Here is a 20,147-nt window from a genome sequence, read left to right as displayed (position 1 = left end):
GTCATAGTTCGGCTCTTGCGTTATCGCGCTGGACCTTCGCTGGGACTTCGTTTTTCGAGCAACCGCACCGGAAAGTGAGAGAGGGATATGTTCGCTTCATTTCGCTCGCCTTCGCTGCGCGAGCAAACGGAAATATAGAGCGGGCGGCATTGTTCACGTTCGTTTCGCTGGACTTCGCTGGTCGAGCACACGAAATACAGAGTGGGGGCATGTTCGCTTTGTTTCGCTGGACTTCGCTGGACTTCGTTGCTCGAGCAAGCGAAATCGAGACGCAGGAGTATGTTTGCTTTGTTTTCGCTCGCCTGTCGCTTGCGCGCAGCAAACGAAATATTAGACGGCGCACGAATGGATGTTCACTACGTTTCGCTGGACTTCGCTGGTCGAGAGCCACGAAATACAGAGTGGAGGGCATATTTCAACTTTGTTTCGCTGCCGACTTCCGCTGGACTATCGTTGCTGATCGAGCAAGCGAGAAATCGAGACGAGGATATGTGTTGCTTTTTATCGCTCGCCTTGCCCTGCAGCGGAGCCAACGAATATAGAAGCGAGGGCATGTTCACTCGTTTCGCTCGACTTCGCTGGTCGCGAGCACGACGAAATACAGAGCGGGAGGTATGGTCCGGCTTCGGTTTCGCCTCGACTTCGCTGGACTTCGCTGATCGACACACGAAATACAGAGCGGGCTGTGGGGATGTTCGCTTCGTTCGCTGGACTTCGCCTGGACTTCGCTTGGTCGAAAGCAACAGGGTGATAGCCTCCATTTAGGAGCGCTTCCAAATTTAATGATCATTAATGTCGCTGATATAACAGGATATAAAGGGGGGAGGGCGGAGGCGGTCCGCCTATAAATTCGATAGATATCAAGGGGGTTAGATATCAAATAGATATCAAGGGGGGGGTTATATATAAGTATAACGATATAAAAGAGCTATTAAACTTGCGCGCCTTGGCTGCGCGAGCAAGCGAAATACAGAGCGAAATTCATCTTAACACATGTCTTCAGATTATTGCGCCCTTTCCAATTCGTGAGCAGCACAATGCACCAGACCTCCTCTTTATAAACACTCGTATTTGTCTTGAAACCGTACCACAACTTTACTCAACTCAAACTTGCCTCATTCACACCAACATAACCACACGAAATCTTCCCCTTTTCTCATGATGTACACATTCATGTAACAATATTACAATATTTATCCGTTTTTTTTCACATGCCATAGCCATGTATATAGTCAGGCTAAAGGACAGATTCTTCGTCTTTCCGCACCTACCGCAGCTCTTTTCTTTCTGGCTAAATGCCATAAAGATGGAACTGATGTCTTTGATGAAGTGCTCCCACTTATCATCGACGAGCGTACTCAGCACGCTGCTGCAAGTTTCGTCGAGATGTGCATTATTCACACAGGACTCAATCAGGGCTTCTCTCTCGACTCCAACAAACGCCTCATTGTAAGTCTGATTTCGACAGTCACCTTTCTCGACCAAGAACATATATATCGCTTGCTCTTGACCATCCCTCTAAATTCTCTGCCACCTATAAACACTCTCATTCGTATGTTCACGATTTCTTGTATTAACTCGACTTTTTTTCTGTTTCCCATAGATCGCTGACCTAGACTTAGCGGGTGCGTCTGCCGCAACTAGCACTGCTCATCTACCCACTGCGCAGCATCTACAACAATCTCGTCCGCTGATAAAGAAAACCCCCGCACAGTGGATTCTACTCTCTCCAGGATCCATCACATCCATGCGACATGAACAGCACATACACCACATCAAAAACAAAGATGCTGGAATGCAGGCCTTCCGCGAACTACAACGCATGCAAATCGGCAAAGTGTTCACGTTCAAACGCCCTGGAAACCAATCCATGGTACTACTTTTATATCCTTTCATTATTGCAAAGTCACATGCAGATACATCCAGATTCCAATGAAGCACATTCCTCGCTATCTTCCCTTCCTCAAAATCTGCGTCTCAGTTAAAGTACACGTTTCTCTCGAGTAGATAGCATCTATGACCTTTCTCGAACGCACGTGTGCTGAACATTTTTGCACTTGACCTTACTCGCACGTTGTCTCATACCATTACAACAATTCACCGAGAGACACTCATTCATCTTGCCTATTTCTTTCTTATATAACAGAACTACTTCTTCCTAAAGAAGAATTATGAACATGTCACCCGAGAGGAGGGACAGAGATTTGTCGCAGGTTTGAAAAGCCACAATGTCACCCTCACACACTACCAACATCAACTCATGAATACAAGGTAAGCATTTGTATCGAAGGGCCACATCATGTGTTACTATATCATTGCTACGTTACTTCCTCTTCTGTCGCCATTCATACATATCATCAAGAGCTAATAATACCTCTTTTATTCTCTTATACCTCTTAATTATTCTCTTATACCTCTTAATATACCTCTTACCTTTATTTCTCTTATACCTCTTAATTCTCTAATAATACCAATTATTAGCTCTTGATATCATATTGCCAATGCGGCCAATATACGTTAGCCCTGCGCACACGAGGGGAATCAGCTCAGTCAAAAGTTAGACCCTACACAACTCTCAATGTTGGCTTTTCGCCTTATCTCTCTAGTACTGCTATCAACCTCTTCCTATTAAACTCAAAACTGCACAAAATGTTATAGCAACGCAGTCGCATCACTTACTCCAAAAACGTACTAATCCCGTAGTGATGCACAAGCAAAAACTCCCTACGGTTTACATGCTCACTGCTCTATGCCAACCATCGCTTTTCTAACAAACTTTATATACATGTGCTACCCCTGTTCGCATTTCAATATCGACAACAAATTGCACAATGTCTTTCAATGTGTAATTTTTTCTGCTCATGCTACGAACTCTTCCCAACCATATTGGCATTGCTAAGTTCCAACTATTCATTTCTTGAATAACATCATCTTTCTTAATGTACAGAAACAAACACGCAATGGAAGCAGTGAAGCTATTCCAAATAGCTGAGGCCGATGAAGAAGAAGTGACAGCAAAAGACTCGTAAGTAGACCTTATACATCACAAAACCTACACAGCACAATGCTTTTGCTCATATCTATGTTAATTTCGCATCCGAACCGAACTCTACTGTTATCATCATGCATTGTACATAAACTATATACAGTTATAAATAGTGGCCCTACACCATGATGCACAATTGCACATGATGCATGCCTAACAGACAATATATTACGCACACACCACACCTCACAACAGCAACAAATACACATGACTACAACGCCTTCATTTCCTCACATTGCACACTATTTCCGTATTTATGCCAAATGCCAACAATATAAAATACCCAACATTACGTTTCACACCCAAAATAAAGACTCCCACAGGCACCGCATATCATCGAGTACATTCATACATTTCACTACCCACTACATCATTGCACTTCATCTATTGCTCAGTCATTTATCACACACTTTAACCAGTTCTCATTGTTCTTAAAGTTGGACTTCTATTACTTCAAGAATCATCACATGTTTACAACCATGTGCATCGGTAAGAACACCTTTATGCGAATCATTCTCATACAAACAATTTACAGTCCAAACGACTTGTCCAAACAGCATGACCTGCTCCGCGACCCATCGGACGAACACATGCTCAGCCACACATCGGACCAACGCCTGCTGCCCGGCACATCACACCAAGTGCTGCTATAGCGCACACATCCGATGAAGAGTTCATACCAGACACACAACCCCAAAGTTCGTCTCGGTAATAAGCGTCACCAATATCTCATTACAACCATTCTGAATGCACTGAGAACACATATCAAGTGCAAATGATGTCTAATGCATGAAAGCCAAATTATTCACCACAAATACACCCTTTTGTATTCATGCCGCATTCCACTGGGGACACACATGACTTTCTCCCGACAATAAGACATATTTCAATACTTCATTACCCTCAAGCAACCATTGTCCTTTTCATGACATCCCAACGTCTTTCTTTTTCATTGCAGACAAGATAGCGTCAATGAGATGGCATCACAATATGCTATCACACAAAGGTACGGTGACAGTACATTCATTTTAAAAACGCAATCAAAGTCATTGCAACATTTTTGTCTATCTCATCATATTAATCTGATATTCACCAAGTGCTGTAGATTTCACCAATAACTTTTTGCCCCTTCAATATTCGCGTTCTTACTTCTTCCTATAACACATATTCGACATCTTTCCCATGCCTCTTCCATAGTCTAATGTCACGTTTATTTTTCTCTCTCCTAACAGAACACCTTCAACCTGCGCAAAACGACCCAAACTCTCACTAATGATCAGGAGATTGCGAAAGAAGTCACCTCACTCAGCAACGAGTAGCCAACCTCCTTGGAGTATGAACATATAGTACAAACAAGGAGTGTGAACATGTCGAAATCTATTCGCGTCTCATTCCCGTAGCTTCGGTGATCCGCTTATGTCTGTGTCTGTGTCTTGTGTTCCCGCGGCACATCTGGTAGTTGTTCTTGCTTCTGCGCTGTTACCTGTGCTGTGTGTCAGCTGGCTGATTGGCGTGAGTGTCCTCACTTGTGTCCTCACTTGTGTGTCAGGCATTGCATGCTGCTGTCCGTCTGCGGCTGTAGTATTCGGCTTGCTAATCTAATTATCTGATGTACTTGGAAGTTGCGCGTGTGTGTGTGTGTGTGTGTGTGTGTGTGTGTGTGTGTGTGTGTGTGTGTGTGTGTGTGTTGTGTTTGTGGTTAATAGTTTGATATTGTAGCAATTTGTAACCTAGTTGTTAGTGTATCACGTTGACTTTGTTCCAATGAATATACTTGGTTAGAAAGAACCGTCAAACAAACTTTGTCGAATATTTTCTGAGTTTCTATATGAAACAGAACACAACACAGAATGTGTGTGTGTGTGTGTGTGTGTGTGTGTGTGTTGTGTGTGCGTGCGTGGTGCGTGCGGTGGCGTGCGTGCGTGCGTGCGTGCGTGCGTGCGTACGTGCGTACGTGCGTGCGTGTGTACCTATTAGTATTATTAGCTCTTGAAGTGATGCTACTACCACCAGACCTCCCTCCCTCGCCCTTCTCTCTCTGTCTCTGTCTCTGTCTCTGTCTCTGTCCTGTCTCTGTCTCTGTCTCTGTCTCTGTCTCTGTCTCTGTCTCTGTCCTCTGTCTTGTCTCTGTCTCTGTCTCTCGTCTCTCTCTCTCTCTCTCTCTCGCTCTCTCTCTCTCGTCTCTCTCTCTCTGCTCTCCTCTCTCTCTCTCTCTTACTTTCTCTTTCTCTTTCTCTCTCTCTCTCTCTCTCTCTCTCTCTCTCTCTCTCTCTCTCTCTCTGTCTTTCTCTCTCTCTTTCTTTCTTTCTTTTTTTCACCATCGCTCGGTTTTTCTGTGTCTCTTTCGCTTGCGCGCGTGCACTCTCTCTCTCTCTTTTTCTCAATATTATATATCTCTCCAAATCCTACTCACCATTATTTTACGACGTATTTGCGATGGATCACTGTTAATTAAACTCGTGAGTCACAGTGAAATGTCTAATAATATGTCATGCTCCCGGCGTGAAAGTATATGCTATAATGAAGCAACTATAACACGTCGCGTTCACGGAAGCAGTCAACAATACAGAATCAACAGTTGCCACCACTAGCACCACCGCCACCAACCACCAGCAGCACAGCCACCACCACCACCAGCAGCAGCAGCAGCAGCAGTAACAGCAACAGCAACAACAACAACAGCAGCAGCAGCAGCAGCAGCAACAACAACAACAACAACAACAGCAGCAGCAACAGCAACAACAGCACTAACAACAGCAGCAGCAGCAGCGACGGCAGCAGCAGCGGCAGCAGTAGCAGTGCCCCGGATATTTCCCCTTGCACATTACTTCTCGTCACATGGGATTTTCCTTTCACGTCCACGGCGGAGATGCGTACGTGCATGCGCGTTTGTGCGTGTGCGTGTGCGTGTGCGTGTGCGTGCATGGGACAACCTGCGTGCGTGCGCACGCGTTTATGTACAGTGGCGTGTCTGATCGCGTGCGTGTGTGCGTGCTTGCGTGCGTAGCGAACGAGCGTGTGTAATTGGGTGAATGCGGGTGCACGCACGACCGACAATCTAGTAACAAGCTAATATTATGATCGACTCGTAATAACCATGCGGGCAATGACAGTTGACTTCCACTGAAACCGGACGGATGCCCACGCATAACTAAGTATGATACGCCATCCCTGTAAGCTTTCCTGCTACAAATGCTGAGCTGCACAGGTACAGGCATTCGCAATTCTGCTTCACCATAAACCGTCACAGAGGGAGAGGAAGAGAGGTAGAGGAAGAAAGGGAGAGCGAGAGAGAGAATGAAAGCAGGAGCGGAAAAAAAAGAGAAAGCGAGAGAGAGAGAGAGAAAGCATTCACTAAACTAACTTTTGAAATTCCGCCCATCTATCTAACCACGTATGTAGAACATCGGTTGCTACAGCCAGAACGACTTAAAACACGCCTGAACCAAACAATCTAGTGAGCAACGACCACTCAAGGCCACTCCAAATTTTGAAAACACAAACTTTTCACACAGAAAAGGGGGCGAGTAACATGAAGAGTGCGAGCGACAGATAGATGGATAGTGTATGAATAGATGAGTGAGTGTGTGAGTAACCGAGTGATTGAGCAAGCGAGGGATTACCGTGCACGCACACATGCGCGCACACACACTCGCACGCACGCACGCACGCACACACGCGCACACACACTACCAGTTGACACATATTACCTGCCCGCATTCTTACCGCATCGGCGCGCATGCATTGCGCATGCGTTGCAATGCCCCAAGTAAGAATTACTGTGAGGTTCTATGCCCCAAATATTTTCGCAACGGTGATGAACTTCATGCATGCAGCCTCATGGATGTTATCAGGAGTGTCACAATATATCAGCTAAGAGCTAATATATGAGCTAATAATATCAAGAGCTAATAAAAAAGCTAATAAGAGCTATAATAGCGGTATTATTAGAGCACGAAGGATCCTTGGTCATGCAGGTGCAATCAAGGTCACTTGACGTCACTCATTCGCCATGACCAGGGTCGCCTCAGTCAATTTAACATGCCTGTTAGATTCCAAACTAAGTTTCCATGGATGCAGATTCCATGTTGGAATGAACACATCATGGCATTGGATTCCAAATAAGCAACGATCATCCCCAGTTTGACCCCCGGAGAGGGTATGGTGTTGCGGCTGCCACTGATACCCTGAGAGATGGGCTATAGCATCCTAGCATCACTTACATGGTGACCACTTCCGGCATGCTAATCCTTTTTATTGTCATCAGTGACCTCCTTATTGGCAACTGCTTACATGGTTACCACTTCCATGGTGATTAATTCCACTGTGACCACTTTCATGGTCACCAACTCCCTGGAGAGTGCCATCATTGTGACTGCTTCCACAGCGAGCAGTTCCATGGTGACCACTTCCATGGTGACCACTTCCATGGTGACCACTTCCATGGTAACCACTTCCATGGTAACCACTTCCATGGTAACCACTTCCATGGTAACTGCTGCTATCGCGAGCATACTGCATCCTGAGTAGTCATAGAATGCTGTGCAAGTGGTTATGCGTTCACATCCATACGTCCTTAAATTGACTACGTCACGAATTTTCCATGGTAAAATTTGTTTAAAAAAATTGCCCTTTTTTTACATTCAAAGTAAGAACCAACGTTACTAAATATATCCCCAAACTCTCATCTGATAAAAATGTTTTTACGTTGGTTAAATTTGCAAAAATCTAGACGATTTGGTAATTTCTGTTGTCTAACACTATTCCCCCAGTACTGTTCAGATACTGGCGTCTCTCTGTTTTTCACCGGCAAATTAGGGCATATAAAGAAGGTATATAAGCATGAAAAATAAACAGAAACACTAATTGTATTTTCATACATTTTATTTTGTACAAATAACACACAAATATACTACTTAATGGTGCTATAAATTCGTGACGTAATCACTGTAAGTCCACACAAATACAATAAAGCCTTACGATTGGCAATGCGCCCAGCTTCTGCACTGCCAAATTGCTGCTTTGATTACTGCAAGGTGTTCGATTCTCCCTATTACCTCGCAGTGTACTCATATTCATTTGCTCAGTAAGGGCAATCGTTCCTAGACCTTAGCATCTCTATATGTCTCAGCATATAAACTCGTTATTTGTAATAAAATATACCAAACGTGGCTGCCACAGGCCCAAGGAAGTTGTGTTGGCTGCTCAATTGAGTTCTCACACCCCTCTCCCGATCTCGTTCTTCGCGTAAGTTCACTCATGTGTCGCAACCGCACACATTTGTTGGATCTGTACTAGAGCCTCCGAGTAACTACCCTTTGACACGTGTCGATAATCGCAGCTTCCCAAAGTTAAGCTGTACGACTGCAAGGACTGTGGGTGGCCCATGGTGGGAGAGCGGGAATCGGTCGTGAAACGCCGACGATTCGTCGAGGGCATCGTAAAGCTTTCAGTAAGTTCCAGCAATAGCCAACGATTGTTTTTGTAAGAAAAAAAGTTTATACGAAACGTTTGCATCTAGCACATGGCAAATTACCCGCGCACGCACGTACCTTCTTCTTTCTCCGTGACGAGCTGCGCTCCTCAGCCTCCTCTAACGACGACGCTCCGGAGAAGCAGGAAATGGAAGACGTGTCAGAACAGGTGCTCCCCGTCGACAGCTTCCTCTCCATCGCCGGGTTCTCCCTGTAGAAGCTAAACATAAGTGGTTGCCTCGGTAACGAGAAGATGTTGCACTCTGTACCTATTTCCCACATGCATTGGATGTGATGGTGTACTTTGGAAACTTCTCCTAGACGAGCGAATTACAATTGCCACATTAGCAGTTTTAATAAAAGACAAGAACCTGAACCCTGCTACACTTGGATGAATAACTCAACTTTGAGACTACTAGTAGCGCAGATAAGGTCTATGTCCCCTTGACCTCTGTTTGACCTCGCTCGTTCTGACTAATATATATATATATATAATATATAATATATATAGGGTTAGGGTTAGGGTTAGGGTTAGGGTTAGGGTTAGGATTAGGATTAGGGTTAGGGTTAGTCTGAAATAGCTTAACGAGCGAGGTCAAACAGAGGTCAGGGGGACATAGACCCTACGAGCACTAGTACCCTACAAGCAGCTCATCACGACAAAACTCGTCATTCCCTGCACATGTATTGTCGTAGGCATGCCATGCCAGAATTTCCCAGAGCAGGGTGATTCTAACAGGTGAGCAGGCACATGATCTCTCTGCTAGAGTATACAATAGTATACGATCATACTAAGATTAACGTTCCCACAGCACTACTCACAATTAATCACTCTCCAGGCGCACAGTCTCGCTAATTTATACCTGTGCACAATCTCCAATTATCTACTCTAATATTACTAATTATATTATATTATATTATATTATATTATATTATATTATATCATTCTAACATTACCAGGCATCCAACGTGACTACGAGGCTACCAGCTATACATTACTTTCGATTTGCTTCAAGTAAGCATGATAGACATGCTAGGCAGGAAACCCGGTGTCAGGAACATCATAAACTATTATGACTATGAGCATCACAGTACTACAACGTAACGTTTGTACAGCACTTTTCAACAGTTATGACACCTCAGACTCCTTCATTCCGATAACCACAGCCGTTTATAATATTTCCAACATCGAGGGATTTCCCAGGTTACCGCAAACAAGAAGCCATTTAAGCGAAGGCACGAAACTCTCCCGTGCAGCACCGACGCTGCCGCGCGACTTACCTGCCCTCTGGTGAGTGTAGGTTGAACGAGAACGACCCCGATGACCCGGTAGAGTTCGCGGACGCCGCGCCGTCGTCGGCCGTGCTGTGATCGCTGATGACGACGCTCGGAAACGTGGCGACCCTGTGCACCGCGAAGATGCCCGCGAGAGGATGAGGCGAGACGGGGGTCGCCGGGCTCGAGACAGGCAGCGATATCGAGTGCCGACTGAGCGATCCCGATGGCAAGACGGTGGCGGCGGCAAAGTCGGCGCGCGGAGCCGGACGGGCTCCAAGGATTCGTCTCGCTGGCTTTCCTTCGCTGAGTTCTGTCCGTGCGTCGTCCGTCGCAAACACGTCAGTTGCTAAGGAGTCTGTTGCCGGGAAACACATTGCGGAGGCGGGGTTCATCGGCACGGCGACGGTCGCCGTGGCACCGAATTCGGCGGTCTCTGATGTGATGCCACCGCACTGCGATTCGTGACCCGACATGGCCGCCGATACTCGGGAAGCGGCGCCCTCTAGCGACACCCGGCACGCCGCAGCATTCCATGGGTCCTCCTCTAGCGACGGCGACGTTCCGAACGTGCTGCCGGTGGCGCCCTCACGCTCGCAGTCTGCCGACACGTCAACGGCAGAGTCGCCGCTGTGAGCGCAGGCTTGTCTGCCCCGGGACCTGTCCCGCGGGAGCTGGGAGGGATCCAGGAAGTCCCCACCGCCGCCGGCGCCGCCGGCCGAGACCAATCCCGGGTCGGTGAGACAGTCGCTGCCCGTGCCGCTCACGGGCGAGACGTCGCCTCGATGCTGCGGCGACACGCTGAGACACTCTGCCGAGAGGCACAGCTTGTCTCGCCGACCCGCGAGACGATGCTCGGCGTCCGGTTGCCGCGGCGACGACGACGACGCCTCGCAGTCGAGACTCGTGTCGGAGGACGCGTGGCGCAGCGCGGTTGCCATTACGACGAGCATCCTGCGTCCGGCCAGCCTCTCGTTGCCGCTAGGCTCGTTCATCGCGTGGCTGGACAGCGACTTGAAGACTGGCCTCGTGCCACACGTATCCTGCAAGAGAGGCGGAGAGTGAGCGCGAACCACCAGTCAACATGCGCGTCTCGCACGACGACGACGACTGCTCTCTTGTCGCACTCGCTGCGACGCTACGTCGTGCGCATGCCCAAGAGAGAAGCGATGGCGCACTTCCGTGAAGCCCCATCAATCTTCTTATCTCTACATCGGTGGTCAATTAAATCTCTAGAAGATCTCTCCTCAATCTACGGTCTCACGTCACGTCGGGCATCACTACCGCTTGAAGAGCCCACATCCCGTGAATCCCCACAATCTGCCACCGGGACATCGCCGCTAGAGCTTCACTGCTCTGCTAGGGAGACTCACTGTTTGCTGTAGGGAGGTACGTTCTTCCACGTGCGGCAGTGCGCGCCGCAGACATGTTTATGTGTATATATGCATGTGAATCTTCCGTACGCGCTCACTGACAGTAAGAAAACACACGCTGGCAGATCTGGGACGCGATATGTGTTGCACGGGGTGCAGCACACATCGATCACAAACCGAACTTACTCTAAGTGCCAGGCCTCATGGGGCAATCCCACTAGGGCAGTGTTTCTCAAACAGATTGAGCGGGAGGGGGGGGTTAGGTCCCGACCATAGATATCCTATAGGGCCTAATGTACCTGTTAGATAAGATCTATGGTATCTGTAGTCCACGCCCTGACAATACCCCGACTGCAGTCACGCTGTATCGGGAGAACGCACGCCGGAAAAGCACCGCCGCACGCATCCACGGCAGATCTACGCGTTACAATGTTACCGGAGTTTGTTTAAGCACATCGTGGGACGTCACCCGCTCGCGCTCGCTGTGTATTCACCTCTCGGCCGTGCCACGCCGAGGTCCGGTTCATCTCCTGGCCACGAGACAGCGCCGAGTCGTCTGCCAGCAACGTCTCTGAAAACGCGAATATTGTGTCAAAGTCAGACCGTCAGCATTCAGATTTCTGTGGCCCTGCGCGGCTTGGCCTACAGAAATCCTGACGCGCTGTAAATAGACAATCTGCTGTCGAACGCGAAAGCAAAAGTAGTTCAGTCAGTCAGTCTGTCACAGTCAGTTCTTCTCGAATTCTCCGTTATCCGACTTCAGTGACATTGTTTCGGAATCTCTCGTGCCATGTACGTCATTCATTAGATGTAATTAGAGTACGAGAGCCGTACGTGAGTAAATTTCTTGAGCACGTTTGCGTGTACACTACAGCCCGCACCCACGCACGCGTATTTGTTTACACGTCATTTCACACAATACGGCTGCGTACGGAAGTATCAACTTACATTACAACTGCAACACTACACTACGTGTCGTCACTTGGCTCTAGCGTCTAGTTAAACCCTGTTTTAATGTCCACCACGCCTAAATTACATCACTGAATTTGATTTTGAGCTCCAGGTTTGTGAAGAGGGAGCCTTGCGGTTTCTATGCAACCTGACCTCGCACTTAGCTAGACGGAACGGAGTATGACGTTTTCACGTAAAAGAAAACTCAGCTACAGTTACAGATAAGGACACAGGAAAAAAACAGCCATCGTAAAATAGACTTTCAGCGTCTACTGCGTCAATGCCGGCATTGTCAATGACGGAGTTAGCCATGCGTGGGTAGCGTGAATAATAGGGCCACCGATACAGCCCTCAACATTACAACTAAAGCCCTAAAATGTACAGCTCTACACGAACCGATTGAGGATGCGCACCTAGGCCACTCTCGAAATATTTCTCACATGTTGCGACGCGACCGACCCTCCCAATATCGTCCCGGAAGTATAATTGGTCGTGTGAATTTTGTGAGGCAGCGTGCTTGCACATGTATGACGTTAACATTCTGATTCACAACAACTGTCTACTATATCCAGGGATCGAACTTCAATATGGCCACGACAGCAAGTGTTTCCATGGCAAAAAAACCAGTAACTGCTCTATCTGGCTATGTCAAATGTTTTATTGACCCAATGACAGCAATAGCTTTGTTCTGCAAAAAATACAATTTGATACCTATATATCTGCCAGTATGCCAGTATGTGTGCCTGCCTGCCTCCCCCTATCTACATATCTAGCTGTAACTGTCCTTGAAATGCCTGGTTGGATTACTTCAAAAAATACTTATATTCCGAGCACTATTACTCAACAAAAGAACTGAAGAAAAGAGAAACAGTTGCCTCAAGGCATTACTAGCAAACCCAACCCAAGTACTCAATAAGACTTCTGACATAATAGCACTGAGCAGGTGGTTTCGAATGAATAAGGCCTAAATAAATACGTTTGTTTCCGCTAACCCGACCGAGTCCATTTTAAACCGCCGTGTCGAAACCTTTTATTGTGATCAAAAAACAAAAAAAGATTTCATATTTAAAAACAAAATCCCAACGTGATATCGATCAGTGAATGCATTGATTTGACTTTGAAGTCATTATATATGGGATGTTATAAGTATAAAACAATTATTGTTAGAATACAAAAAGAAATGAAAAATATTTGATAAAAAAAAATTTCGCCTGCCTACCGTGTCAAATTTTTTCCAGCTCGTTACCGGAAACAAACGTCTTTTTTTAGGCCTAACTGTTTCCGTACATAATATCAGGAGTAAATAATAATAAATAATAATAATGCGTGTATTTACTCCTGATATCAATTTATCTTAATCCTGATAATATCAGGAGTATATCAATAATTGATATACATATTGATATACATATTGATATACTCCTGATAATATAAATAATAATAATAAACATATACCCTATTCAGCATTATGGCTACTTTTGAAAGCACGACATTTCAGTATTCACATGACAGTTTAACATAATTCAAGTACTGTGGCACAGATTCTAAAAAATAACTTGCCCATATCTAGCTAAGAGTCTTCTATGCGCTCTCGACTACATCTTCCCAGTCCAGATGTTCTGCACATTTTAAGAACTCTATAGCTCTACTACTTACTAGTGCTGGTATTGCCATACTTGGTGGTTGCATAATAGGCGCATCTACATTTAGCAGAAGAACAACAGTGACCATGCATCAGTATGCTGTGCCAAGGATGCTCAGGCTATACTATACTAATCTTTCTGGCTTTTAGTTGGTAACTTTGTTTACTTACCCGCACTGTAGCAACAAACTGCAATATCTATGCATGTGCAGACGCAGAGAGGAAGGGAGAGGAGGGGACGGAGAGAGGGAAGGATGGGGAGTGATGAAGAGAGAGAGAGGGAGGGCGCGAACTCGAACGTACCATATGATATATTATGAAGAAAACATAAATCCAACGGTTTACGTGCTCTTTATATTAAAACTCAGCGATAGCAAGTGTGGTATTTAAAAGGCTAATGATTGCCCCCATTGAATAGTACATGGCACACTGTCTAAAAGATAACACATATCAAAAATATCCGTACAAAGTGCGTGCAGCTCTGATTGGAATAGGCATTACTCGACCTTATTCACGTAGTATCACACCGTCTACCATACATGCAGGATCACTAGATGTAACACTAGGGATCACTAGATAAGCACAAAGGAGCGCGCCGATACCTATTCACCTACCTAATCCAAATGCTGTCCCAATCCACTCCAAATATACATACAATATACTAATATCATATGACCACACCACTAGTATTAACCCCCCCCTACCACCGAGACAGAGAAGAGAGAGACGAAGCACGAGAGAGCGAGAGCAGAGAAAGATAGAGGACGAGGAATGGGAGAGGGAGAGGGAGAGGGAAGGAAAGAAGGACGACAGAGAGCAGAGAGAGAAGCAACACACACACGACCCACCGAGAGAGAGGAGAGAGAGAGCAGCGAGAGAGCCGAGACAGACGAGACAAGCCCGAAGACCGAGAGAGAGACGAGCAGAGCAGACGAAAGCAGGAGAGAGAGAGACCCCCGAGACCCCTGCCACCCGCACCCGCCCACCAGGGAGCGCGAAGAGAAGATAGAGCCAACGAGAAAGACAGAGACAGAGCAGAGTCAGAACCGACGCGATGCGAATACATACAGACGCCCTCAAGCCCCAAGAGAGCGCACTTCTTAAAATGAGACTAAACGGTAGCAGGGCGGCATCGCCAGGGGGGGGGGGGGTGCGCACGACCCCCCTCACCCCCCCAAAAATTAAGTGCCGTTGTTCGGCCCAGGGAATTTTCTTTTCTCCAAATTTAAAAAAATAAATTAGAGTTGTAAGCAGAACAATACTGAAAAATAAGTTGATGTTTGCCGAGAGTTTTTGGGGGACGGGCCACCGACGTTTGTTCTGGGCTGCCGACAGATCGCCGGCAGCTGCGCCACCGTGATGCCTTGTTATAGACTGGACCCTCTGCGATAATAACCCCCCTCTACTTTTTCGCTTCAATAATTTTATTCCGAAGTTTTCGATAGTTATCTTGCAGTTTTTACTAAAACGGACTTAGTAAGTACTATAAATCTCTCCTGGCAAACCCACTCATTTGATCTAGATTGGTAAAAGGAAGTACTACGGCACCGCGTGTACGGGGCTGTGGGTGCCAGGGTCCGCGGACCCCCCACCGCCGCGCAGAAAACGCATGCTGAGGGGTCTACATTTCAAAAGAATTGTCGCGGGGAGGACCCCCTACCCCTCCGCGTCCTCCCCAATTCGGTTACAGGTGGACCCTCATGGACAACTCCGACACGCCCCTTGGCAAGAGTGTACTGAAGTAGTTTTAATAGAATAATACAGACCATTGAAATCAAGTTACGTTCAAAGTTTATACGTAGAAGATCAAATATATATTAGATGTATGAAACGGAAAGCATATAAATTAGTACATGTAATGATTTTAATTTTCTTTTGTAATAAAAGTGTGTTCAATCCATATCGCAGTTTGATTTCACCGGGTACTAGTATTTTGTCGCTCTGATGGCAGTTAATTTCAAGCAATTTGATGGTTTTTGTGGCTTTGTGGATTTTGCCTTGTACTGGAATTGTCTGTTTCATTGCTATGACAACACTTGAAGTACAAAAATTTCGCCTCATATGCTCTGAAAATGCATAAAAAGGAGTCCGATTTTTAAAAATTTTCTGGGGGAGGTCCCCCCGACCCCCCACCGGTTCCTTCGCACCTGCGGTCCTCGCACACAAAGCGGCGGCGCAGCCGCCGCTTCAGTTGCCCTTAACAAAATCTCAAAGTGCCCTTTGCCACCTGCACCCCCCCCCCTAGACAAAATCCTGCATCCGCCCCTGGTGAGATAATCAGGTTTCCTACAGTTTCCATCCAGTGATTATATATTTCGAACCTGTTGCCACCATGTCATAATACATTATCCTCTTACTTAGATTACGTTCACAGATAGATTAGGGTTTTTGTAATAATATTATGTTAGGGTTAGATTTAAGGTTAGGATTATGGTTAAAACAGTTTAATGCAGGAAACTGTAGGATTTCTAGATATATCTTATATTGCTTCTAGATCTACATACATTTACGCTTTCTATATACATCGACATATATTATATAGATACCGGTACACCTCTCTATTCTATGTTTTATAGCATTCCTAATTAGATTGAACATGAATGTGCACATGATACCTGATGGCTTATTATCACTACATCTAAACCTGTCAAGCTTGTCATGTAGGCACCACGTGTTCCATCCTAAATGCCAGCACCACATTTCAATTGTGAAATTCCGTAGATTCCTACCGATTTACGTACTGCGATCACACAAGTTTTCGCAGGTTGCCTCCAGCAAGGTCATGAAGTAATATAGATCTTACGCATCATGTACCGAGTGAACCATACGAAACTCAAGTGAATCGTGTTGACCTTTGTTATAAAAACTATCTAGCTGCGTTTAGTAAGAACCTTATTTTGTGTTATACAACACAACTGGATATAAGATGTGCCCTAAATTTAGTATAAAATGTCATGGGACAAATTTAGGGGAACTTCCTGCCCATGCCGGTGCATTACTACTATACCATATAATTGAGGTTATGTGTGTCTTTTGCTTAGGTTATTTACCTGGATGTAATACACAAATTACCTCATTAGTGTCAGCTAGGCCTAGCCAACCTTATATCTATTATTACTTTATCTTTAATTACCTGTCATTTGTTTTATTGTTTCAACCAGTTTCAGTATACCCTACAACCCAACCCATTGCACTGATGGTCTGTAAGTGCACTGGTTGTCGTTTTATGTCGTGCAGGATCAGGTTGTAGGCTCTACTACTTTCTTTTAATCTACTTTAAATACACAAATTACAGCATTGGTGGGAATGTAAGTAATGATGCTCATTTCAGTTGTCTGTCAGGAGGCACTGATGATTTCAACGTTTTGATTATGTTACGGATAATTTGAGACCCCGAACAGTGAAACATGACCTTCATCATCACAGGCACTTGAAACGTCTCAATAAAAAAAAGGTAAATAAACACGAAATGTATTTACTACCAGTCTTAATGTTTCTGTACTCTATTTCGCCTATTATTGCCGGTAATTACCCGTAAAGGCCGGTAAAATGCTCGAATTATAACTCTGTCCTTTGTTCTTACCTACTCCCGCCAGAGATATCTCGTGAATTCCTGCAGAAAATTTTCTCTCCGTGAAAATGTAAACCGGACGCATCATCCGAAAATCCCCAACAGCGCTACTCGATCTTTCGACCAATCACTGTAGTGGTGTGTGTGACGTCATGCCCGCGCGCATTATGCTTGGCTTGGCGGGCCTCGAAACGGAGCTCGGAGGCAGGCAGCAGCTCATTCCGGCATGCAATGCGCCCCATTACTCGTGTATAAACAGACATCTCGTCCGGTTTACATTTTCACGGAGAGAACATTTCCTGCAGGATTTCCCGAGATATCTCTGGCAGAAGTAGGTACAACAAAGGACAGAGTTATAATTCAAACAAGTGAACATTTAGCTACACATAGATACCAATATGGAGGCTGTTTGTTGTCTTTTCGTTCTGTAATCGGCTAAAATGCTAACATGTACCCACTACCCAAGCTAGGTCACACCCCATGGCTAGCTATAGCACTGGACGTTTATTCCTTACGGACAGTCCAGTATAGAAGTAGAAGTAGAAATAAAGCGAGCGTCGAGCGAATTTTGCGATCACGTTTTCCTACCTGCTTTCTTATTCATGTTGTTTGTGCACAGGGCGGGCGTGCGGTGTACTTGTGTGTTGCAGATGAGCATTTGACCAGCATTTACGGGTAATTATCGGCAATAATAGGCAAACTAGAGTAGAGAAACATTAAAACTTTGATAGTAAATACATTTCGTGTTTATTTACCTTTTTTTTTTTATTGAGACGGTCCATTGAATCAAAATATGAATCATTCAGTCAGCTACTGCGCATGCGCGAACCCGGATTTGAGCCTATTCAGTATTCAGCATAGCTAAATTTCTAAAATATTTTCCAATGTAGTACTAGTAGGGAGTCATATCCTGCATTCCTGGGTCACATAACTTCCAATGGATGCCTGTACTGTAGGCTGTACCGACGGCGACGGTGCTACCGACCGTTACTCAAAACCAGATGATCTTATCTTATTGGCTTATCTCTAACGATTAGTACGATTAAGTATTAGCCAAATGTTAGTTTAAACTATTTTTACTTACCATAATTTCGGTATTAAAATACGCGTCAGTGTATGCGAATGAAACATTAATAACAACTACAACTACAAGTTACAACAACCTGTTGCTTTCCAAATTCCGCCTCAGCTGATGGCGCCCTCATGTGAATGTTTCCGTGAAACACTAATTTTAACAGCGACCAATGAAATTTTTTTTACTGTATCGGGTAGCTGGTAATCTGTCTGTGACCGTATATCATCATCGTTCTGCGGGTTTTCTGCATGATTTTGTTAATGTGTCTATTTCGGTAATTATCAACAAGTACATTACAAACAATACAATATGTTGTCTGCATATAACAATATGCAGCTAGACAGGGGCGCAAATCCATGGGGGGACAGGGGGACATGTCCCCACGAATTTTTCAGAGGGCGGGACATTCATATCAAATGTCCCCCGATGATTTGGATCACATGATTTTTGTGTGTAGTGTGGTGTGTTGTGTGTGTGTGTGTGTGTGTTTTTTTTCCCGGCTATCTTCTTTTCTGTGTACGTGTGTGTGTGGATGTGTGTGTGTTGATTGTGTGTGTGTTGTGTGTGATGGTGTGTGGCATGCCGTGTGTGGTGTGTGTGTGTGTGTGTGTGTGTGTGTGTGTGTGTGTGCTGTGTTGTGTGTGTGTGTGGTGTGTGTGTGTTGTGTGTGTGTGTGGTGTGTGTTGTCTTTGTGAAGTGAGAACCTTTTATTCCGTGGTGTGATGTGCGTCAAACGATTGGTCTTCTTTCCTTTTTTTTTGAACAGCTTTTTGTAGTCAAGTGCATTTTAGAGCATAATAATTGATCAACTGCACAATTAAGAAAAAAGGTTTTGATAAATTTAGTACGTTTCTTTTTTAACACGTTTTTTTTTATATTTATAAGTCTTATGCAGAAATCTCAGAAAAAGTATGTTTATGAAAGTTTATGAGATATCACTCACATTAGACACTGATTTCAAGGATTTAGTTGGGAACATGAGCTATTTCACGCAAAGAGCGACAACTGGTAACGGAGCATCGCGTTTTAATAATGTAATTTTCATTGCAAAATTTATGATATTATATATACAGCTATTCACCTCTCAGTTCCCCTGTCCTCACCCCTAGCGTGCTCAATTTCCCCGCCCACTCATATGTTACTGATAGACTAACAAATAATATAACGGACCAATATATTTTCTGATCAGCCTCAACACCAAATGATGATTTTTCTGGCTTTTTGCTTTTCTTGATTTTATGACTGCATGTGGACACCCTTTTCGTAACTCTGTATCACAAACCAAATGCCATGTGTGTGTGTGTGTGTGTGTGTGTGTTGTGTTGTGTGTGTGTCGTGTGTGTGTGTGTGTGTGTGATCGGGTGTGTGCTGTGTTGGGTGTGTGTGTGGTTGTGTGTTGATAGTGTGCTGTGTGTGTGTGTGTGTGCTGTGTGTGTGTGTGCTGCAGGGGCGTGTACAGGGGGGGGGGGGGTTCCAGGCGTATCCGGACCCCCCCCCTACTCGCGCAGAAAACGCATCTGGAGCGGGGCTCTCAATTTCAAAAAATTTGTGGGGGATGGCCCCCCCAGACCCCCCTCTGCGCGTGCTCGCTACCGGTGTCCCCCCCCCCATTTTCAAACTGGATTTGCGCGCCTGCGACTAGATAGGCTACAAGGCATTAATCATATAGCGTAGTAACTATGACTGAGTACATTCATATTCACACTATTATGGCGTTCATTACAATTACATATATTACAT

At 45.3% G+C, this 20,147-nt stretch overlaps 2 protein-coding genes across 3 annotated transcripts in view; one reads left to right on the top strand and one right to left on the bottom strand.

Moving 5' to 3' along the window:
• LOC106809796 overlaps positions 1–18,511 on the bottom strand; it is a 91,943-nt gene extending 73,432 nt beyond the window's left edge. The window contains exons 1-4 of the mRNA XM_014813000.1: positions 18,417–18,511; positions 11,663–11,739; positions 9,802–10,838; positions 8,599–8,740 (exon numbers count right to left, since the gene is read on the bottom strand). Coding sequence (XP_014668486.1) covers positions 8,599–8,740; positions 9,802–10,838; positions 11,663–11,695 — 1,212 coding nt within the window. The 5' untranslated portion in view covers positions 11,696–11,739; positions 18,417–18,511. The remainder of the gene's footprint in view (positions 1–8,598; positions 8,741–9,801; positions 10,839–11,662; positions 11,740–18,416) is intronic.
• LOC106809799 lies at positions 1,357–3,735 on the top strand. 2 transcript variants are annotated; one of them, XM_014813005.1, is made up of 5 exons: positions 1,357–1,449; positions 1,604–1,873; positions 2,147–2,271; positions 2,948–3,025; positions 3,604–3,735. In XM_014813005.1, exons 1-5 carry the CDS (start codon positions 1,387–1,389, stop codon positions 3,713–3,715), a joined length of 648 nt encoding a protein of 215 aa, XP_014668491.1. In that variant the 5' UTR covers positions 1,357–1,386; the 3' UTR covers positions 3,716–3,735. The 2 variants fall into 2 exon arrangements, with proteins under 2 accessions (XP_014668491.1, XP_014668490.1); XM_014813004.1 differs by having other exon boundaries at positions 3,582–3,705.
• Positions 18,512–20,147: the final 1,636 nt, after the last annotated feature.

The sequence above is a fragment of the Priapulus caudatus genome, unplaced genomic scaffold, assembly GCF_000485595.1.
Source record: "Priapulus caudatus unplaced genomic scaffold, Priapulus_caudatus-5.0.1 Scaffold385, whole genome shotgun sequence".
NCBI lineage: Eukaryota > Metazoa > Priapulida > Priapulimorpha > Priapulimorphida > Priapulidae > Priapulus > Priapulus caudatus.
The sequence above is the reverse complement of the archived record's forward strand: the minus strand, read 5'-3'. Positions and strand labels throughout refer to the sequence as shown.